This window comes from Hippoglossus hippoglossus, chromosome 8 (genome assembly GCF_009819705.1).
Source record: "Hippoglossus hippoglossus isolate fHipHip1 chromosome 8, fHipHip1.pri, whole genome shotgun sequence".
Taxonomy (NCBI): domain Eukaryota; kingdom Metazoa; phylum Chordata; class Actinopteri; order Pleuronectiformes; family Pleuronectidae; genus Hippoglossus; species Hippoglossus hippoglossus.
In genome coordinates, this window is record NC_047158.1 from 9447239 (window position 1) to 9465884 (window position 18646).

General features: G+C 43.8%; 1 protein-coding gene and 1 non-coding gene across 8 annotated transcripts in view; one reads left to right on the plus strand and one right to left on the minus strand.

Moving 5' to 3' along the window:
* The window catches only part of cacnb1 (calcium channel, voltage-dependent, beta 1 subunit), a 31771-nt gene that overhangs the window by 2725 nt on the left and 10400 nt on the right, over nucleotides 1-18646 (plus strand). For 2 of the 7 annotated variants that reach the window (XM_034594571.1, XM_034594569.1), the window contains exons 2-7: nucleotides 3573-3659; nucleotides 14051-14170; nucleotides 14333-14455; nucleotides 14911-15047; nucleotides 15673-15740; nucleotides 17955-18118. In XM_034594571.1, coding sequence (XP_034450462.1) covers nucleotides 3573-3659; nucleotides 14051-14170; nucleotides 14333-14455; nucleotides 14911-15047; nucleotides 15673-15740; nucleotides 17955-18118 — 699 coding nt within the window. Of the gene's footprint in view, nucleotides 1-3572; nucleotides 3660-7947; nucleotides 8304-14050; nucleotides 14171-14332; nucleotides 14456-14910; nucleotides 15048-15672; nucleotides 15741-17954; nucleotides 18119-18615; nucleotides 18645-18646 lie in introns of those variants that run through there. The other 5 variants (XM_034594570.1, XM_034594565.1, XM_034594566.1 and 2 more) reach the window with 5 other exon arrangements.
* Nucleotides 2872-2943, minus strand: trnac-gca. The gene has a single exon. It is a non-coding gene; the product is annotated as a tRNA-Cys (tRNA).

Below are 18646 nucleotides of genomic sequence, written 5' to 3' on the forward strand. Positions count from 1 at the left end.
ATAAATTGGCCGTTAAAGCCTCATGTTGGCTTCAGATTAGAGAACAATTGAATATTGTTACACAGAACCAAGACTTTAGAGCTTCTCGCCCATCACTTACACTGAAAGCACATGAGGAGGGCATCTCATAAGGACCAGTGTGAACAGGAGTAAGGATTACAAGACAATGTGACTATTGTTTTTAGACAGACATGAAATTATCTTTCTAAAATAAAAATCCATTAGATTTGATAGGTCTCCTGAAACCATCTCGCCCTGCTGTCCCAAGCAAACCTTGAAAAAACATGTATAACCTCCATTCACACATTTGTCTTAAAACATCATCTAGCTTAAATTTATTCCTAAACAATCTATTTCTACTAATAAAACACAAATCACTGCACCGTTCTTCTCAATTTAGAATTCATCCTTCAAACATTCACAGCGTAGGTTTGAAACAAGAGTAAGAACCTCAAGGCTAATAACATCAACGCAAGCTAATTGAATGCAGGAGTTGGCAAACATCAATAAAATCAGATTGTAGATGTGGGTTAGAGCTAATCTGTGATTTGCTATTCACAAGACATACCTGCTGATGTGAAACCTGCCTCATGGAAAAAAAAACAGGGCCCAGAACATACGGGCAAGAATTGCTGATTTGCGTAAAGCTGGAGAGGGTGACTGAGTGATTTCGAAATAATAAGATATTCACTCATTGACAGGAGATGCAGAATATGATGTCATGCACAGTTAAAAACTATATTATTATTATTATAGATATCATTTATGATGATATGGTATGGTATGATATGTCATCAGGACGTCATATTTTGTAGTTATGCATTTTACAAATAACATTAGAGACACGAACTACAGCTTATTTAGATTAACCAATCATGTGTCATTGTTAACGAAACGTCATTGTTACATAATAGAAGAAGCATTAACTTTGCCTGTTTGTGGTTTACACATTGCAAACAGGGTAAACATCACCCCTCCAATGCTTTTCATCGTTTGTGTGGAATTAACTAAAGCATATTGTCTGTATTTTTTAAATAGATCCAGATCAGATCACATTTTATGAATAATAACAGCAAAAAATGTAATTCGAAAGCGTTTGAAAGAACAAGGCAGTGATCCATCGTCACTGTCAGATTGGTATTTCCTGATATATGTTTTCTAAGATGTTACCCATAGATCGTAATTAAAGATGAACAAGATGAAGTGTCTCGACCTCCTCCCACTAGCCATAAATGGAGCAAAAATATTGCGTATATAGAACACTGCCATCTATGATGCCAACGATGATGCCATTTGGGGCCGAGGCTGCGCAGTAGCGATCAGAGGATGGAGCCGTGGTATCGAGGTCAGGCCCAAACACGTGCTCAACCAATCATGAGTCAGTGTCAGCTGTCAATTATGACATTGCACCCAGTTATTATTGGATCAAATTACAAATTAAAACCAATCTTATGAGAAAAGCAAGAACTTGAACATACAACAACATGATAACAACTACCTCAAATGAGAGAACATCAGCGGTTCGGTCCAGCAGTGTTTAATCGAGCGTCACACAAAAGGCAGAGATGACACATTATTTTTGCTCTAAAATAAATTTTATTGAATCCGTGAGCTCTGTTTTTTGGGAGTAGCGTGCAGCAGATTTGTTTTTCTTTTCATCTGTTGAACCTCTCAGCTGCAGTGTGGTTGTTTTTCTCTGTGTTCGCACCAGTTGCTGCTGGTGTTACAGGTCATGTTTGTTTAAAGGCAGCGTCATCGCTCCGAGGGCCACAGTCTGAACTGTTGCACACGATGTGACAGTGATAACTGAGTCCAGGAGGGATCACTGTTGGCAGGGAGTTTCCTTGTCTCTGGATCGCGCCTGCTGACCCAGGAACAGATATTCAGACATAAAGCTTTGAAGCAGTTGACAGGTTTTATTCAGTGTTTGGAGGTTTGTGTGCAGAGTGAAGGGTTGAAAGCTGGTTGGTTTGCTATAATCCAGTATGTGGGAACAGTTGCTGATGAAAGAAACTGTTTCTCAGCGATCAGAGGGATAATGTTCAGTAAAAGGATAATAGATCATGTGCAAGGAAAACACTTCTTATTTTGATTCCTCTGATGTCAGCTGCATATTATTTGAAAACTAGACCGAGGCCCAAAAGTTCCCTAATGAAACCACATTAAAATTCATTTTGGATCTACAAAAAAAAATGTACACACTCATAAATATCAGTCCTCCAACATTGTATCAGAAAATATCTTTTCAAATCTGACGAGGTAGACCTTTGACTAGATCATCACTATATTTGACACTTTTTTGGTTCCGCATGGTACCAGCCAGTCAGTGTGGCTCAACAATCACTTGAATTTGCTTCAGTTATAAATCTCACCGAACGTTTATAGCCTGTGATCCATTTGGGAAAACGTCGTGTTTAGCGTGTTGTTGAGTTAGTTAACGAGACGTCTCAGTATCTATATGAAGCTAGATTTAAATCACAGCTGTTTTGCAGACTGCATGACAAAAAAACAACCACTTGTACATAATGTTCTTCTAATTATAATGTACTTACTGAATATTTATTTAAGTCATTCATGGCGGGAAAAAAAGGTTCATGAACGCGCCACCTTTCCATGTTTATGCTCTTTTATTCTGGATTTTATCTCTGTAAATTAAATATCTTTGGGTTTTGTACTGGTGACTAAAGATGTCACTTTGCACTCTGGGAAGCTGTGATTCCGGTTATAGCCATTAAAAAAAAGAGGTTTTTTTTTTTTTTTATTCAGTGAACAGTCCTACCAGGAAATGTGTAGTTAACAGGGTTAAAGATAAAAAACCAAAACCACCTTCCTTCCTTCCTGCTACTAAAGAAAGTTATGCAACAGGAAACCAGGGGGCATCCGGATTTGAACCAGAGACCTCTTGATCTGCAGTCAAATGCTCTACCACTGAGCTATACCCCCTTCCTCATGAGAGAACAGGAGTACACAGGTGTCTCCTGGGTGAAAGAAGAAGTAAACGTGCTGTGTAGATGTGGTGACATGTTCTGTACATTAACCTGCTGTGTTTGTCTTTCTAAGCATTATTCTGTGCCGCTGCGTTTTCCTAACCAGCTGTTCTCTCCTCGAACAACACAGCCAGTCCTCTGATTGCCAACAAATGTGATTAGTCGGCATTGTGTAACCATGGCGATGTGGGCAGAGTGGGAACATAATGCAATGTGTGGCCTCTGCCCAACCCGGATAGGCCGTTTGCCAGGGGCCTGCCAATCAGATTACAAGGTCCCAGTTTGCATCAGAACATGAAAAATGACAAGTAATGAAGCCTGTTCACGGACACGCTATAGACAAATCTCTGGTCGACTTCCTGTACGGTCTGGGACTCGTGCTGCTTTATCTCTGCCTCCATCTGAACGCCTGATCATATTCAGAGGCTTTTAACAAATGCTACGCCAATTGTTTGTGGTCATCCTGCTCTCTGGAAATGGGGTTTTCAAAGAAATATGTCAAGATAAGTTATAATGGATCAGCACCATTAAACTTTCTTTGTGTTCTTTCTCTTCCCTCCGTCCTCCATCCCCCTCTGGTTTCAGGGAAAGTACGCCAAGAGGAAGGGCCGATTCAAGCGTTCGGACGGAAGCACCTCCTCCGACACCACCTCCAACAGCTTTGTCCGACAGGTAACGTGTCACTCTTAATCCTTCCCTCAGAGAGCTCAGCCTCCACTTTCCTCTCAACTTATTTAATGAAGAGTCATGTGAAAGTTTAATGGAGTCAAAGTGAGCACATTTAATGCTGAGAGTTCACTGGCTCCTTATTAAAATGTGAATCCTTTAAATTAGTTTCATCTCCTCCCAGACTTAAGATTATTGTATTTTACTTTTTATTGCATATCCAACTTTCACAATTTACACAAATTAATAAATCATCTTTAAAAGTTAATTGGACAAAACTAGGAAATAACCTGAATGGAATAATTGGATCCTGAACCTTGAAATACTTTGATTCCTGGAGGTTTAGTCTGGAGTTTGTCTTCTATTTTGCATTATGTCTATGTTTAAAAGTCAAATCTCCTGCAGGAATCTCTGGCAAAGACAGCCAGGGATACATGAAATATTTGTGGCATGACCACACTCCCTTAGAATGGCACTCAGTATAGTGCATACCTCTGCCGAGGCCCGACGGTGCCCTTATAAAACCCACATTTAAATTCACTAGATATCATAAATATCAGTCCCCTAAACATGTGCATCCACATCCACAAATTATTCTTTGAGAATTTATTGAAAATGTTGAAAATTGCCCTATCCCACAATAGTATAGGAAGTGGTCAAATATATAAATATATAAATATATGTGTGTGTAATTATGTGTGTGTGTGTGTGTGTATATATATGTATACATATATATGTGTGTATATATATGTATTTATATATATATAAGACTTTTATACGGATATGAGATGTACTGCAAACAGGAATGAAAATAATCCCTGAAAAAGAAAAACCTTCTGGCTCCTGTGATTAGTGAAAAATGTATCATACTTCAGAGTTGAAGGCGTCTTATTTGCAATTTTATTCTATAAGTTATACCCCTATGTCAGTTTTCACCTCAGTTTTTCTTCATGTCCCAGTTTTATTCTCAGTTTTTACGCTGTGAAAACCTTCCATTTTCCTGCCTTTAAAAGCGGTGGCTCTCCCTCTCTGCACCTATGTGTGTCCCAGCAGCCCACAGACTGCTCTGTATCTGACACATTGAAATGGCTTTGATAACATCAGCAGTAAACCCTGGTGACTACAGCTGTGCACAGCATTATTGTCACAGTGGCGGAGCTGAGAGACACAGGCAGAGATTCCTTCAGGGCTCGGATACTGATTATCAGTCCCCAGGTGTTAGACTCACCCCCTCACGCTCCTCCCCTCTGACCCTGACCCCGCCCTGCTCTGCAGATGTGGAGGCATTGATTGGGAGAGAGCTAGGGAAACATGTCACTGGTCAAGAAGGCTCTCGTCCTCGGACAGGAACATCTCCTCTCCTCAGGGACTTCAGGAGGCCCGGGTTTAAGGCCTCGCGCCCTGGACCCGCTGAGCAGTCCTTGTCTGGACATGACATTTCTTAAAAGCCACAATGTGTCACGGCTAAATGAGTCCCCCTTTTTTCCGTCTGACCTCTTCATTTGTGAGAGGAAATGATTTGCCCCGTGCTGAATGACATTTACCTGTTCAGCGCTGGTGTTGCTTTAGAAAAAAAAAAAGAGAAGAAATCCTATCACTGTTGGTGAACACAGGGAGCTGAACTCTCCTGTGGTTTCTAAAGGTTATAGCTGCATCCTCGCCTGCACACACCACCCGTCCGTCCACCTCATCCTTCTTGGACTCGGGGCTGCTGAAGGAGCACGTGCACTGGGGCCTGCAGGTTAGGCAGGACTCATAATCACTCGCACTCTTTGAGGAACTCATTAACCATAGAAAGGATGATTTAACACATCCTGAGATAAATATCCTCCCAGTCTCGAGCTATTGCTATTTCACTCAATAGACTGACAGTGGAACGAGCAGGGATTTCAAACAGTCGAAATGCCGCACGTAATCCAGATATTAATTTAGCGACTCAGCCGTTGAACGTATGAAGTGTCTATTAGTGTTTCTACACATGGAAGTTATTCCTGAATCCTTGTTAAGATAAAAAATTATAATAACTGGTTTTAATTAAAGAAAAAGAGGAACACAGGCGCCCTATAGGTTTTTGTACATACAGCCTATTTTAGCCTCTCCTTGAGGAACTCAAAGCAGAGCCCTGTATAGGCTTTACAGTCTCACACACACCTACGCAAGTGCACAGTCACTCACCACACACACACAAATACACGAGAGCCACAATCAGCCAACGGTAGAGCTGGCTGGTACACTGGGCCTGGTTTCCATGGCAACCGGGCCACTGAGTCTCCCTCTGTGTGCAGACACAGTGGGATGAAGAGACGGAGGGGATGATGTTTAGATGGGCTTGTGTGTGTGTGTGTGTGTGTGTGTGTATGTGTGTGTGTGTTGGGAGGGAGGTGGTGCCGCCTAGATGTTTGTTCAGTGTCCATGTGTGTGTGTCTGTGTGTGTGTCGAGTTCAACAAAAACACACTCTGTCTTCAGGTGTGTGAAGACAGCCTGAGAACTGTCTGCTGCCGTGGCTGCTCTGTGGAATATGCAACATGTCTGCTGTTGTTCCAGCGATGTTATGGCATTATCTCATTTCCAGCCAGAGAAACACACACTCACATGCAACATTATAATAGCACAATAATGTCACATCAAATCGGAAGGTACGACGAACACATGGCAGCTGCGTCACGTTTGTGGATTCGCTCTGAGACCAAAACTAATGGTCCGTTCCAGTTCCTTTTCCAAGTTCCTTCAAATTGCAGAAAGTGGCTATTGACACCTGAATTTATGTTGCGAGATGTGACGTGATTTGCCCTTCGGCACATCACCAGTACAACATGGAGGAACTGAGAAAAGAGCTTAATATAAAAAAACAAAACATCAATACAACTTCCATTTCCCTGTAATCAACCATATATTCACGCTGCTGACAAGAACAAACAGCAGCTTATGCTCGGCTGCCATTAATTAGACTCTGCAGCAGCTTTTTCAGTCGTCCGCTAAATGTAATATGTTCACCAGTGACTGATCACCACCATATTTCCTGGGGAAAATGTGGCTTTAATGATTTTGGGCGTCTCCCCATCACACGCTGCCCTAATTTTCTGTCGTCCCAAGACTGCGATTTACAAAGCGTGAAATGTTTTCACCTTTTTTAGATAAATTGAAAACCATGTTTGGAGGGAAAGAGCATTGTAGAAACTGATTCCACCGGAGTAAAGATCCATCCATGTTTGTTTTTTCGTGGCTGCATAGAGATGACATCCTGGCTTGTATGTGAAAGAGAGACACAGCAGCCATCTTCCTGTCAGTCCTGACATATGAAGACCAGTTGCTGCTGCTGCTGCTGCACTAGTGGCTCCTTTTTTTTTTTTTTTCACCTCTCCCAGCTGGCCGTCTAACACAAGAGGAGGAGGTGGTCGGGGGCTGTAGCCATGGAGAAGCCCCCGTCATTGTGTCAGAGGTCGCCCTCTAGTGGACAAATAAGACCCCCCCCCCTTGCACCACCACCACCCATTTAACCACACCTATCAGCCGGTGGACCTCCTTTCTGATTTTTAACATTATCCAACACTATCTAGCCTACTGATGCCCATAGTAATATACAAGACAACACATTTTGGATGATGTTCAACATATAGTGGGTTTATAAATGGGTTTTGATCAGCAACTATTCAGCGGGTACTTAAAGGTAGTTGAGCGACAGTTGCTTCAAGAGCTTCATGTCCTCAGTTCACTGGTGTTTCACCGGACCAGCCGGACTCCCCCTCTTTTTTTTCTCCCCTTCCTCCCCTCATATCCATATTAATACCTCGTCTGACACCCTGATATCCGGGAGACAAGAGACGGAGAGACAGGTCGAGAAGAATGACATCAGGACAGAGGCCGAGAGGAATGAATCAAAGAGATGCAGAGAGAGAGAGAGAGAGAGAGAGAGAGAGAGAGAAGGGGAGGGGGGTTTCCCCGGGCACTGCCCCAGCCCCCCTCCCACGTCAACGGGGACATCAAATGGCTGACGGCTGCATACCAAGCCTCCTTCTGGGTCTTGGTGTGTTCACGTCCCTGTTTCGGACCGGCCAGGGCTAAATATATTTCCCCAGTTTGCAAATGTAGCACAAGTCCTGCAACCCGACCCCAGGCCAGCTCCAGCTCCCTTTCCTCTACACAAGGTTCACGTTCCTCTGGGTTGTGGAGGTGGGTGGGTGGGGGCAGTAGGTGGAGGGGGGGTGTGTGTGTGTGTGTGTGTGTGTGTGTGTGTGTGTGTGTGTGTGTGTGTGTGTGTGTGTGTGTGCGTGCGTGTATGCATGAAGGGGTTGGAGGTTAAGGGAGCGCTCTCCTGGTTTGACACATACAGCACTCTTTCCTGTCTTCCTCTCTCTATCATACACACCACACACACTCACACACACGCACCACACACACACACACACACACTTACATACACACATGTACACTTATGCACTTGTCAGACTAACCGGCAGACACTCACACTAGTTGCCACTATCTCTCTCTCTCTCTCTCACACACACACACACACCCACACATCACACACACACACACACACACACGTAACTGTCTGTGGACTCCGGCGCTGCCAGCTTGGTTTGCCGTGGTGTGGCAAGCGTGGCAAACGAGGTATGGAGAGAACCGAGAGGATTCAGAGACCCTTCATGGTAAGATCCACAAGCTGTGCACTTTTTTTGTTGCATCTACCTGAACTGGAATCTGCGGCCGTCCGAGCTTCTGTCCTTGTGTGGGTGTGCGTGTGTGTGGATAGAGTTTTGAAAGTTCAGCAGACGCTTTTGCTGTGAGGTATGACAGGAGATTCTAACATGCAGCCCGTGTCCCGGTAGTTCTAAACCTCCCGGTCTGCGTCCCCCTCTCTCTCTCTCCCCTCGCTCCCACTCTTCTCACCGCACTGTGCGATTCCATTTTGGGCCGGACCACAGCTGCGGGAAAGGCGCTGTGTTTTTAATTAGACTTCCAGTCCCACCGGTTGCCTGCTGCTATGTGCGCTGCCTCTCGAGCGTCCTACCACTGTGGCCATTTCAGGGGGCTCCTATCACTGCTGTTTCCCCCTGTCCCTAACAGGCCTCGGCTGGATCTTGTACTTTATAGTGGACGGAGCAGAACAAACATGTTCTCTGTCGCAGTGTTTGCTGGGTTGATGATTATAATAATTCAGTATTATCATTTGATTTTCAGCGCATTCGCAGAGCTGCAACTAACAAGTATTTTTTTACTGTCAAATAATGAGTTGATCAATATTGGTCTGTAGATTATGGCAAATAAACCCAAACTGGTTTAAATTTCTTTAACCCAAAGATATCCAGACTACAATCATGTAAAACTAACAAAAAATAACAAACCCTCACATTTCAGAAGCTGGAAAAAACAAAGCTTGAAACATGGCCTCAACTATCAATTGATTTTTAATATTGTTGTAGTTTACCCTTCTGCTGATTAAGTATTTATTAAAAAGCTGATTATTTTTGCAAGTGGTTGTTTAAATTGTATGTGGTTTCCAAAGTAAACAAAAGAAGAGGTTGTTTTGTTTCATATTTCTATCAGTCCTAGTCTGTTTACTTTATATTAGATTATATTAGATTCAATTATTCAGAAATGTCAAATCATTAGTCATATGTCATATTTTCCCAGAGTCTAAGGTGACACTGTGGAATTTCTTGTGCGACCAACTGTACAAAAACAGATGCTTAAAGTTGTTCTCGAAAAAATGTAATAGATTATCAATAACTTTCTATTTCTTCTTATCTCGGTTGACTCATAGTTTCACCTCTAATATAGAATAGAGGAGTTTTGATTTGCATCGCTGGGTGTTCAAAACATGTCTGTAGCATATTAAATATCAAGTGTATGAACTTTTTGATCAGATATCAGATGTTGATTTTATAAGTTTATGTCGTATTTTGCTTGTTGGAGCAACATATTTATATTACACAAATCAGGTATTGATCTGTAAACGTGGCATTGTCTTGAACTATTAAGTCTTTTTTTCACTTTTGGGGATTTTCTTTCGCTAAAAAATAATGACGTTATTTGATTCCCTTGTTGCTTGTTTGAGAAAATGGGAATTTCTGGTGAAGTCGGACCATGACTCAACTTTCATCAACACACACACTGACACACACACACACACTGACACACACCATCCAGCTGGTTGCCATGACGCTGCTGTGACAGAGGAAAGGAATATAGCCATTTAGTGCCACCGGCCATGAGCTTCAGACAGGAAATCTGTCCTTTGTGAAGCCTCAGTTTGTACATCTGCCTCTCCTGTGAGTTTCTCCCTGTACCTGTGCTTACTGAGCTAATCACACTCACTCTGGATGTGATCTGAATATACAGCAGAGCTCCGGCTCGGCTACTAATGCATTCTGATTGGCTTCCAGCTGGAGAGAGATGAGCTGTTTTGTTCTTCTTCCCTGAAATGTTTGATAAGCGAGACCCGAGGAGACACAGCGCGATAATCCAAATAGGAAAAGGATATTTGATGCTCTCGCTTTCCTGTCTTCCTCTTCTTTTTTTATATTTTCACATCATCTGAGCTGATAAGTACATGCAGATATTTTTATCTGTTTAATTACCCGGGCAGGGCTTGGAAGTATGTGTTAGCTCTCAGATGGTAATCACTTCTTAGTCACACATTGTGAAGCCTGACAACACCTGCTGCGATGTTCCTGTTGTCTGTGGCAGAAGCAGATTAAAATGTTTGACCTGTGAGCTGTCTTGCGGCATGAGGAAGACGGCGGATCGTTTCTTGTGTTTTCCGAAGATGTTAAAAAGGATCAATGAGCATCAAACTACAAAGATGTCAACGCCAAATCAATATGTGTACACTCCTTAATAATAAGCTTTATGCCGATTCCAAAAGCAAATCTTCTTTATTGCCTCTCTTTTTTTCTACTTTCCCTTTTTCCTGAAACTCTTTACAAAGGATGCAGCCTCTCATCTGGAGAAACGACGTTAACTCGCTCCCTTGCTGCAGGGCGACTCTTTTCAAACCTCATTATTCAAAGCGCTTGTCTTTTGCCATCCCACCCGTGCTCACTATTCCATTTCCCCCAACTCCCTGACGCCACCCCGTCCATTCTGTGGCTCTTTTTTTCCCCACCTCCATTTATTCATTATCAATGCTAAGGTGTCGATTTATCACGGTGGCGGCCAATCTGCAGAAAACAGAGGAGAAACGCAGAGGCTTCATTTTCCTGATAATTACAGAGCCTTGCCTCCTGCACCTTTTTCTTTTTTGTTTTCCTTACCTCCCGTGCAGTTTAGTTTGGATTTTTACCAACTAAATATAGAAAAAAGTTTCAGCTCTGTTGTTGTCATTGGTAACCAGCCAAAGACTTTACTGTCTTGATGTACCGTGTTGATACAAAGCTGATTTAACAAACACTGTGTAAGAAAATAGCTTATTGATCACCTGTTGTAAAGCTTTTATGCCATTTCCCCCCCCGCCGCTGATTTCCCCTCAGGGCATTTTATTTGCTATTGATCACTCTATCTTCTGTCCGACTCCCTCCTGATGCAGCTCTCGCCGGCTGCCTGGAATAAGCAGCAGAGATGGTTACTATGACACTTGTGGGGGTCTCGAGTCTGGCACTGCCAATAGGAAAGCGGCTCCGCCATCAGGTGGCATGTAGCTATTTTGAACAGGAGCTGTATGTGAAGTGAAGCAAGGAGCTAAATTAGAGACACAACCCAGTGACATGAGAGGAGGAGAAGAAGAAGAAGAAGAAGAAGAAGAAGAAGAGGGGAGGAAGGAGACTGTTAGAAATGAAAAGGTAGAGTGAATGTGTCCAGTTGTTCTCTCAGTCCTCTGTAGAGTTTCAGGGTAGAGAGCGTGCAGAGAGGTTATTGATCAGTTGCTATTTTCATCCACCATCACCGTTTCTATTATTCTTTTAAGTACTGTTGTATCCGTGCTCATGCTTCTCTTTTTTTCTTTCCCTTTTTTCTTTTCGGAGTTGTGTGTGACGTGAATGGAGTGTAACAGTGACTCAGAGACACAAGCATTTGTCCACACACAAATATACACATGCACAGACACACACGGAGTCATCGCCCATCCCTCCCACTCTCTCTCTCGCTCTATATTATATTTTGCTGCATCACCGACCTCTCGCAGCGAGCCGGGTGGTCACATTGTGGTGGTTTCACCGGGGGTTTCCTGAGCGAGGTGTCTCAACCTTCGCTGAGTCTGTCCTCGGTGTCAGGATGCACCTGTGCGGTTCAGGGGATGACTCAGAGCCGCTGGGTGGGGGCGGCTGTTTACCGTCCTCATTAGACTCTGTGTGCCACTCACAGGATGGTTCTTCCTGCTCGAGTGGGATGCAGGCACGCCGCGGTCTGCGCTCGAGTTTGAGTAAATGAATCAGGAAGTTGGGATGCTCTGTGAATGCCTGAGGATGCGAGGCGTATAAGCAAGCCGTCACCTTGGCAACAGGGAGTGTCTCTGCTCTCGGTGTTCCGTTGCCAAGTCACAGAGCGCCGCGACGCGACAGGTGGCAGAGCCAGAATCAACATTCATGTTTGCCCATTCATTGGAGATCATACACAGACGCACTGACAGGAATCAAAGCGTAGAGGAGCGTTAATCACACACAGCTGCACATGTAAACACCGACAACCGCACAGGTGCTTGAGCTTTTCACTCTGGTACCTGCAGGTCAACTCTAATTCTAGTTCTCTTCACAGGTTTGTGTTTGATTAATGGTACAAAGCACTTTTTCTTTTGATACATTTTCCTGTTTGGTTTAATAATGTGCAATGTTGTGGAATTTTGCCGTCTGCCTCCACCGAGGCCCAAAAGTCCCCTTGTCAAACTATATTTAAATTCACTCGTTTCAGATTTGTATTAATATCAGTCCCCATAACATGTTTGATTTTTCTTTTCATAAAGATCCATGAATTATTCTCTGAGAAATCAACAATAAAGTTGAAAATCTTACAATGTTAAAGAAAGTAATAAAAATACCTGGATCTGCCCCCTGGTTAGGATCCACATCATCCACAAAATTTCATTAAATCTCATTACTTGAAAAAGTGTGCTACCTATTTAGCAACCCACTCCCGCTTTAAAAAGCAGAACAATATATGTACAATACAACAATATATTTCCTGGCATCTTTATTACCCACAATACTCGATTCCAGAGGATGTTCACTTTCGTTCAATCAAATATTCCCTCGTCCAGAAATCCTCTCAATTGTTATAGATTATAATATATTTGGCTGTAATTTTTTATTTACCAAACTCATTTTGTGCAAATTTGACATATTTATTTTAAATGAAAAAGGGTGAAAACATGTTTCTCTTCCCCTATAAGGAATTTAAAATGTTGTTTCGATATCAGAAACTTGGGTATTACGGTTTCATTATCCAGCCCTAAACCGAGAGAGTCTGTTGCACTCACTCATTGAGCATTTTTCTGACTACACACGTTCAGGGTTTTTTTTTTTTTTATCATCATCACATATGGCGTGTGTCATCTTTGCGTATTCTCACCTCTATTTTAAAAGCCCACACCTAGTGACTCACTTCTTCTGCCTGGCACATTCAGCTGTCCGCATTCTTGTCGGCACCTCCTACAAAGCGGCAGGCTGCCTGTCGGCTCAAAGACGGAGGGGGGAAAAAAAAACACAGCAAGAAGAGAACAAGTGGGATTGTTATATAAATTGAACACTCAAACACTTCAGAAGTTCAGGCTGCCTCCCTCGCTGCAGCAGGAGAGTACAGTAGGCCGACGCCGCAGGCTCACCGGAGGCTCGGGTTTTTATTGTGCTATGGCTGTCTGCATGAGGGGTCACCGGGAGAGAGTCAAGTTACCGTGCATGAGTGGTGGATATGTTGGAAACTGTAGCCACTTCATGAGAAATTTATATCCACACTAATGTTATAAACAGTCCTCGGGCCATTTTTTCTCTCTCTCTCTCCAAATCTTTCTGTTTCCACTCGACACCCCCCCACACGCTGATGTGTTCTACCTGTGCGAACCCAGTTAACACCTCGGCCTCTCTGAAGCTGCGGCGCGAACGTGGACCTGTTGTCGATGCATCCTCCCCACCTCAAATTACACAGGGTCAGCTTTCATGCAATATGAAGGCCAAGGCCCCTTTTGTGTACTGTACTGTATGTAGGTTACGCTTCATTAGACAGTCTTGACATCTTGACCGCAAACAGATTGCTGAAAGGCTGAGGCGCAACCTCTCCTCTTCATAGTCAAGGCGAAAAGGAGCAGGAGAACATCGGGAATACCTTAAGATGAGCAAACAGGTTTTCATACCCAGACCACACTGAGTGTCCCCTTCCTGTTTGTGTTCCCTTCAGGGGTTGATTTTTATACCTGCTGTGCACTGTTGTCCTTTCTTCGCTCCTCACCTCTCAATATGCATTTCAGGGCTCGGCAGACTCCTACACCAGCCGGCCGTCGGACTCAGATGTGTCCCTGGAGGAGGACCCAGAGGCTCTGAGGAAGGAGGCTGACAGACAGGCGCTCGCCACACTCGAGAAAGCAAAGGTCAGAAAGAAGCTGTTGTAGTTAGTTTTTGTTTAATTTACATTATTGCTTCATAATCTTTGCATCAGTGTCAATTTTTTTTTCTCGACGGGAGGTCAGCAGCTCACTCTGATGTTTTTGGCGAGCTGTTGCTAATAGCTGTCTTCTTCGTCACTGCTTCAGACCAAACCAGTGGCGTTTGCTGTGCGGACAAATGTCGGTTACAACCCCGGCCCCAGCGATGACGTTCCTGTGCAGGGCATGGCCATATCGTTTGAAGCCAAAGACTTCCTGCACATTAAAGAGGTTTGAACTTACCAAAAATTAAACAAACATACAAATCAACCAACAAAAAAAGAGACAGGTGTAAACATAACCTCCAAGGTAGTGAACGGAAGAATTTATCAATTTATCTTAACATTACCAAACGATTTTGTTTGTTTGTGGGACATAATTGTACTTTTGTCGGAAAAATTGTTATGCATATAAAAAATGTCTTGCAAGAAAGTGTGCCATAATGTACTTTGGAAGCATTTGTGCTCTGTGCTGTCTTATACAGTCTTAGTGTATATGCAGCACAAAGACAGCACTTTGTAACCTTTTTCAGATAAGTGCCATACAAATTAAGTTATTATTATAGTGTCATTATAGTGTATATATAGTGTGAATAGAGGCACTGGTTGCTGCTGAGTGGTAATATATGTGAGCAGGAAAATGCAGGCGCGTCATTGCTGACGTCTGGCTGTCTGTTCCCTGTGCAGAAGTACAACAACGACTGGTGGATCGGGCGTCTGGTGAAGGAAGGTTGTGAGGTGGGCTTCATCCCCAGCCCGGTCAAACTGGAGAACACCCGTCTGCTGCAGGAGCAAAGGATGAGACAGAACCGACTCAGCTCCAGGTGACCATAAAAAAAAAAAAGCCCTCTGAATCTACAGTATCAGCAGCACAAATAACCACACCGTTTAAAACAGGTCAAAACTGAGTCACACTTCAGCCGCTAGGCAATGTAAAACATCCGGAAATAGACAAAAGCACTGCAGTGAGTCACTGTATTCCACTACGCAAATAAAGCGTGCACATATACTTCATGTCTCTGTAGTCTCGGGCTGTGTTTAGGAAAAAAAGGAAAAAAAGAATGCATTGTATCTTTCAATTATTAATATCTGTATTACAAAATCAACACCACAGTAACCGTAGGGGTCAGAATTACATATACAATTTCTAGTGAATGCACTTAAAGCACAACAGCTCATTCACACTTATGTGAAATTTTTTTCTCTTTACTATTTAATACCAGAGGTCACAACAGCACCTTGTTTACTACATATCAGTGTCCACTGCAAAAATACAACTAACAATTTCTTGCTTGTGACATCAATTAACAATCAAACAATCATACAATCAATAAATCGAACTTATTTCATGCCGCAACTTTCAAACAAACCATATGCAAGTTAAAGACTATGAGCACCATGTAATTTGTACCGAGTAATAATCTCTGCATGTCTGTTTTCACATTTCAGTAAATCTGGAGGAAGCTCCAGTCTGGACGTTGCCACGGGAACCCGCAGGCCCACCCCTCCTGGCACAGGTGAGGTCACAGGGGTCTCCCTATCAAGTGGCGAAATAGTGACTGCGTGCGCGTGTTTGTGTGGGCGCTCGTGCAATCCTGTCAGAGGGAAAAAAGAGAGAGCGTGTGAGATGAGCGCGCTGATATTTAGATGAAGATTTTAATTGGCTAGTTAGTCGGGCATGATGATGAATCACGCCGCGTCTCAGTGGCTCGCCGTGTGAAGTGAGAGAGGTCTTGAGAGGTCTGTCAGGACTGAAATAGAGCCGAGAATGGACTGCACTCATTAAACTTGATAAGTATGCCTGTGTTGTGTACGTGTGTGTGTGTGTGTGTGTGTGCGTGCGTGCGTGCATCACCAGGACTACACAGAACGTCTGCTTGATGTTCAGAGAGACAGCAGGAGAGAGGGAAGTGCAAAAATAAACAGTTTGTATTGACTTTAGGGGGTTTCATTAATCAAATAGAGCCACTGAACTGAACCTAATACTTGTATAATAGAAACCGCATCCGTCCGAGCTCGCCTGGTACATTCTGAGCGGCTGATCTGACTGAAAGCAAACATTTTGAGAAATACACTTACTCGTCTCCTGGTGAGGGAGTGCGACGAGACAATCGTTAGCACTCTCACATCTGTCCGTTAAATAAAGATACGGCTTAGCTGAGCACAAAGACTGAACAACAAAGGGAACTGTAAGCATGGCTCTTTCAAAAAGCAATACAATCTTCTTACCAGCGCCTCCAACACTCACTAATTAACACGTTATCTCTAAATGCGTGCTAAACCTACCGTTTGCCATTTTACAGGGCGTCATGTGCTTTTCTGTGTTACATATAAACATACATACAGATATAACATGTTTATTAGTAAGGTTTAAAGGTGCTGGTAGGTACATTTTGTTACTGTCTCAGGGCGCTTTCACACCTAGCTTGTTTTGTCCAAACTTTTCAGTTAGGTCAAAACTACATGTGTGTGAAAGTTGCCTCAGACCAACGCACCAAAATTTATTCGGACCAAAAAAAGGTGGTCTCGGTCCGGATCAAACTGATCGATGGCTTTGGGTCGTTTGCAGTGTGAAAATTACGTTTTTTAATTGTTTGGACCTTTGGACCAATTGCAGGAAGTTGAGACGGCAGGGAACAGTAGGAAGTGGAAGCGGCTCTAAGGATTACTTTCAGTCTACACCTCCACAAGATGTGATGTTTGAACTACGATGACGTTCATTCTGCTGGTAGTATATCGGAATGATATTTCACTGGCTACGAAACCGATTCATTCATTTTCTACATTTAAACGAAAAGGCGGAAAGTTAGCGAAGACAACAGCCGAATTGACAACACGCTGAGGTCAGACCCAGACGCACGCCAGTCTACAAACCTGTGTCAAGTATAGGTAGACACAGCCTACGTAGGCGATGAAGACATGGCGTTTACTTGTGTCTTACAAAATTCTTTGGAGCACAATGTGAAACTAACTGATCAATTGTTACAAAGAACAAGGTGTGAAAGTCCTTGTGCTAAACTAAGCTAATCCACCGCTGGCTCCAGCTACATATTGACTTTTATCATTAAAGTGGTATTGATCATCTCATCTAACTCTTAGCAAATAAAAAATAATCAAACAAGTGTAATTTTCTTTAAGACACCTGCTGGCCGAGTCCACGGTCCCCCAGGACCAACCACACCCGCTTCACCCACCAAGGACAATCCCGACACACACTCGACTCCCAGTCGCAGCTTCCCCTCTCAGCTTCCTTCTCTCCCATCTCGTCCTGCTTCCTCCCAGTTTCCTCTGCAGCCACTCCCTTACCTCACTTCTTCCACATCTACACTTGGGGTTTTGTTGCTCTCCTGTCACAGGGAACTCACTTCCTGCTCTGCTCTTCCCGTTATCATTGCCTCGCTTCGTGATGAATCTGACGTTTCCTTTTTCAATCTCTTGTCGCTGTTATTCCCAGTTTAAATGTGTTTCAGTTTTAGCTTGTGCCATCTCTTGCAGTTTCCTCCATGCTTCTTTCTGGATGCATCTCACATTCTTTCTTCTATTTACTCCCACCCCTCATTTTTTTAAATTTCTCCTCTGTTTTCTTCTCAACTCTCTTCCACTTTACCTTATCTTGCCCTCTCCTCTCGCTCCTCCTTTTCATCTTCTCTCTCTCTCTCTCTCTCTCTCTCTCTCTCTCTCTCTCTCTCTCTCTCTCTCTCTCTCTCTCGCCCGCCCTCGTTCCTCATCAGCTAACATGGACATGTCCACTGTGACCTTTGACGTTGACCCCCTCGACCTGGATGCTGAGGAGCCCCCTGAGTCCCTGGGGGGTGACCCTCGCTCCTCCAAGGGCATGTCAGGCAGCGTAACGTCCCCTCAGGCCAACGCCCACCGACTGCCCTTCTTTAAGAAGGTAACACAAGGGGCCCAGGACACGTCGCATGCCCCGCCAGGCTCCCTCCTCTCCCCTCCCGCACTTGCTCCCCCTTACTCTCCCGGTGTGGTCAGGTCTAATCTCTCCTCCCTCTCTCCACCTCTCACTAACTCCCAACCGCTGCTGCCACTGTGGCTCCTGAGCCCTAACACTGTTCGGCCACTGAAGGCTCCAGTCATGATGGTTCCGCTGAGATGTGTTTGGATATTTGTTTTCTGTGCTTGTCAGCCGGGGAGAGGCGTTGAACTAACTGACAGACTCTGAAATGGCTGCTGCCGCTGCTGCTGCTGCTGCGTATCAGTCTGGATCTATTTTAAAATGAAGCCACAGAGGAGGGCGTCAGTATGAACTCTGTTTTAATCAATAAGCAGCTCCTCTCTCACCCCCCCTCCCCCCCAATCCTAACCTGTCAATAACTGAATGTGCTTTTGTGTTTTGTGCTTCTCTTCTGGCTTTTGTGTGGAATGATACTTTAGGTGGCCCAGCTAAACAGAAACAGAAGTCGGT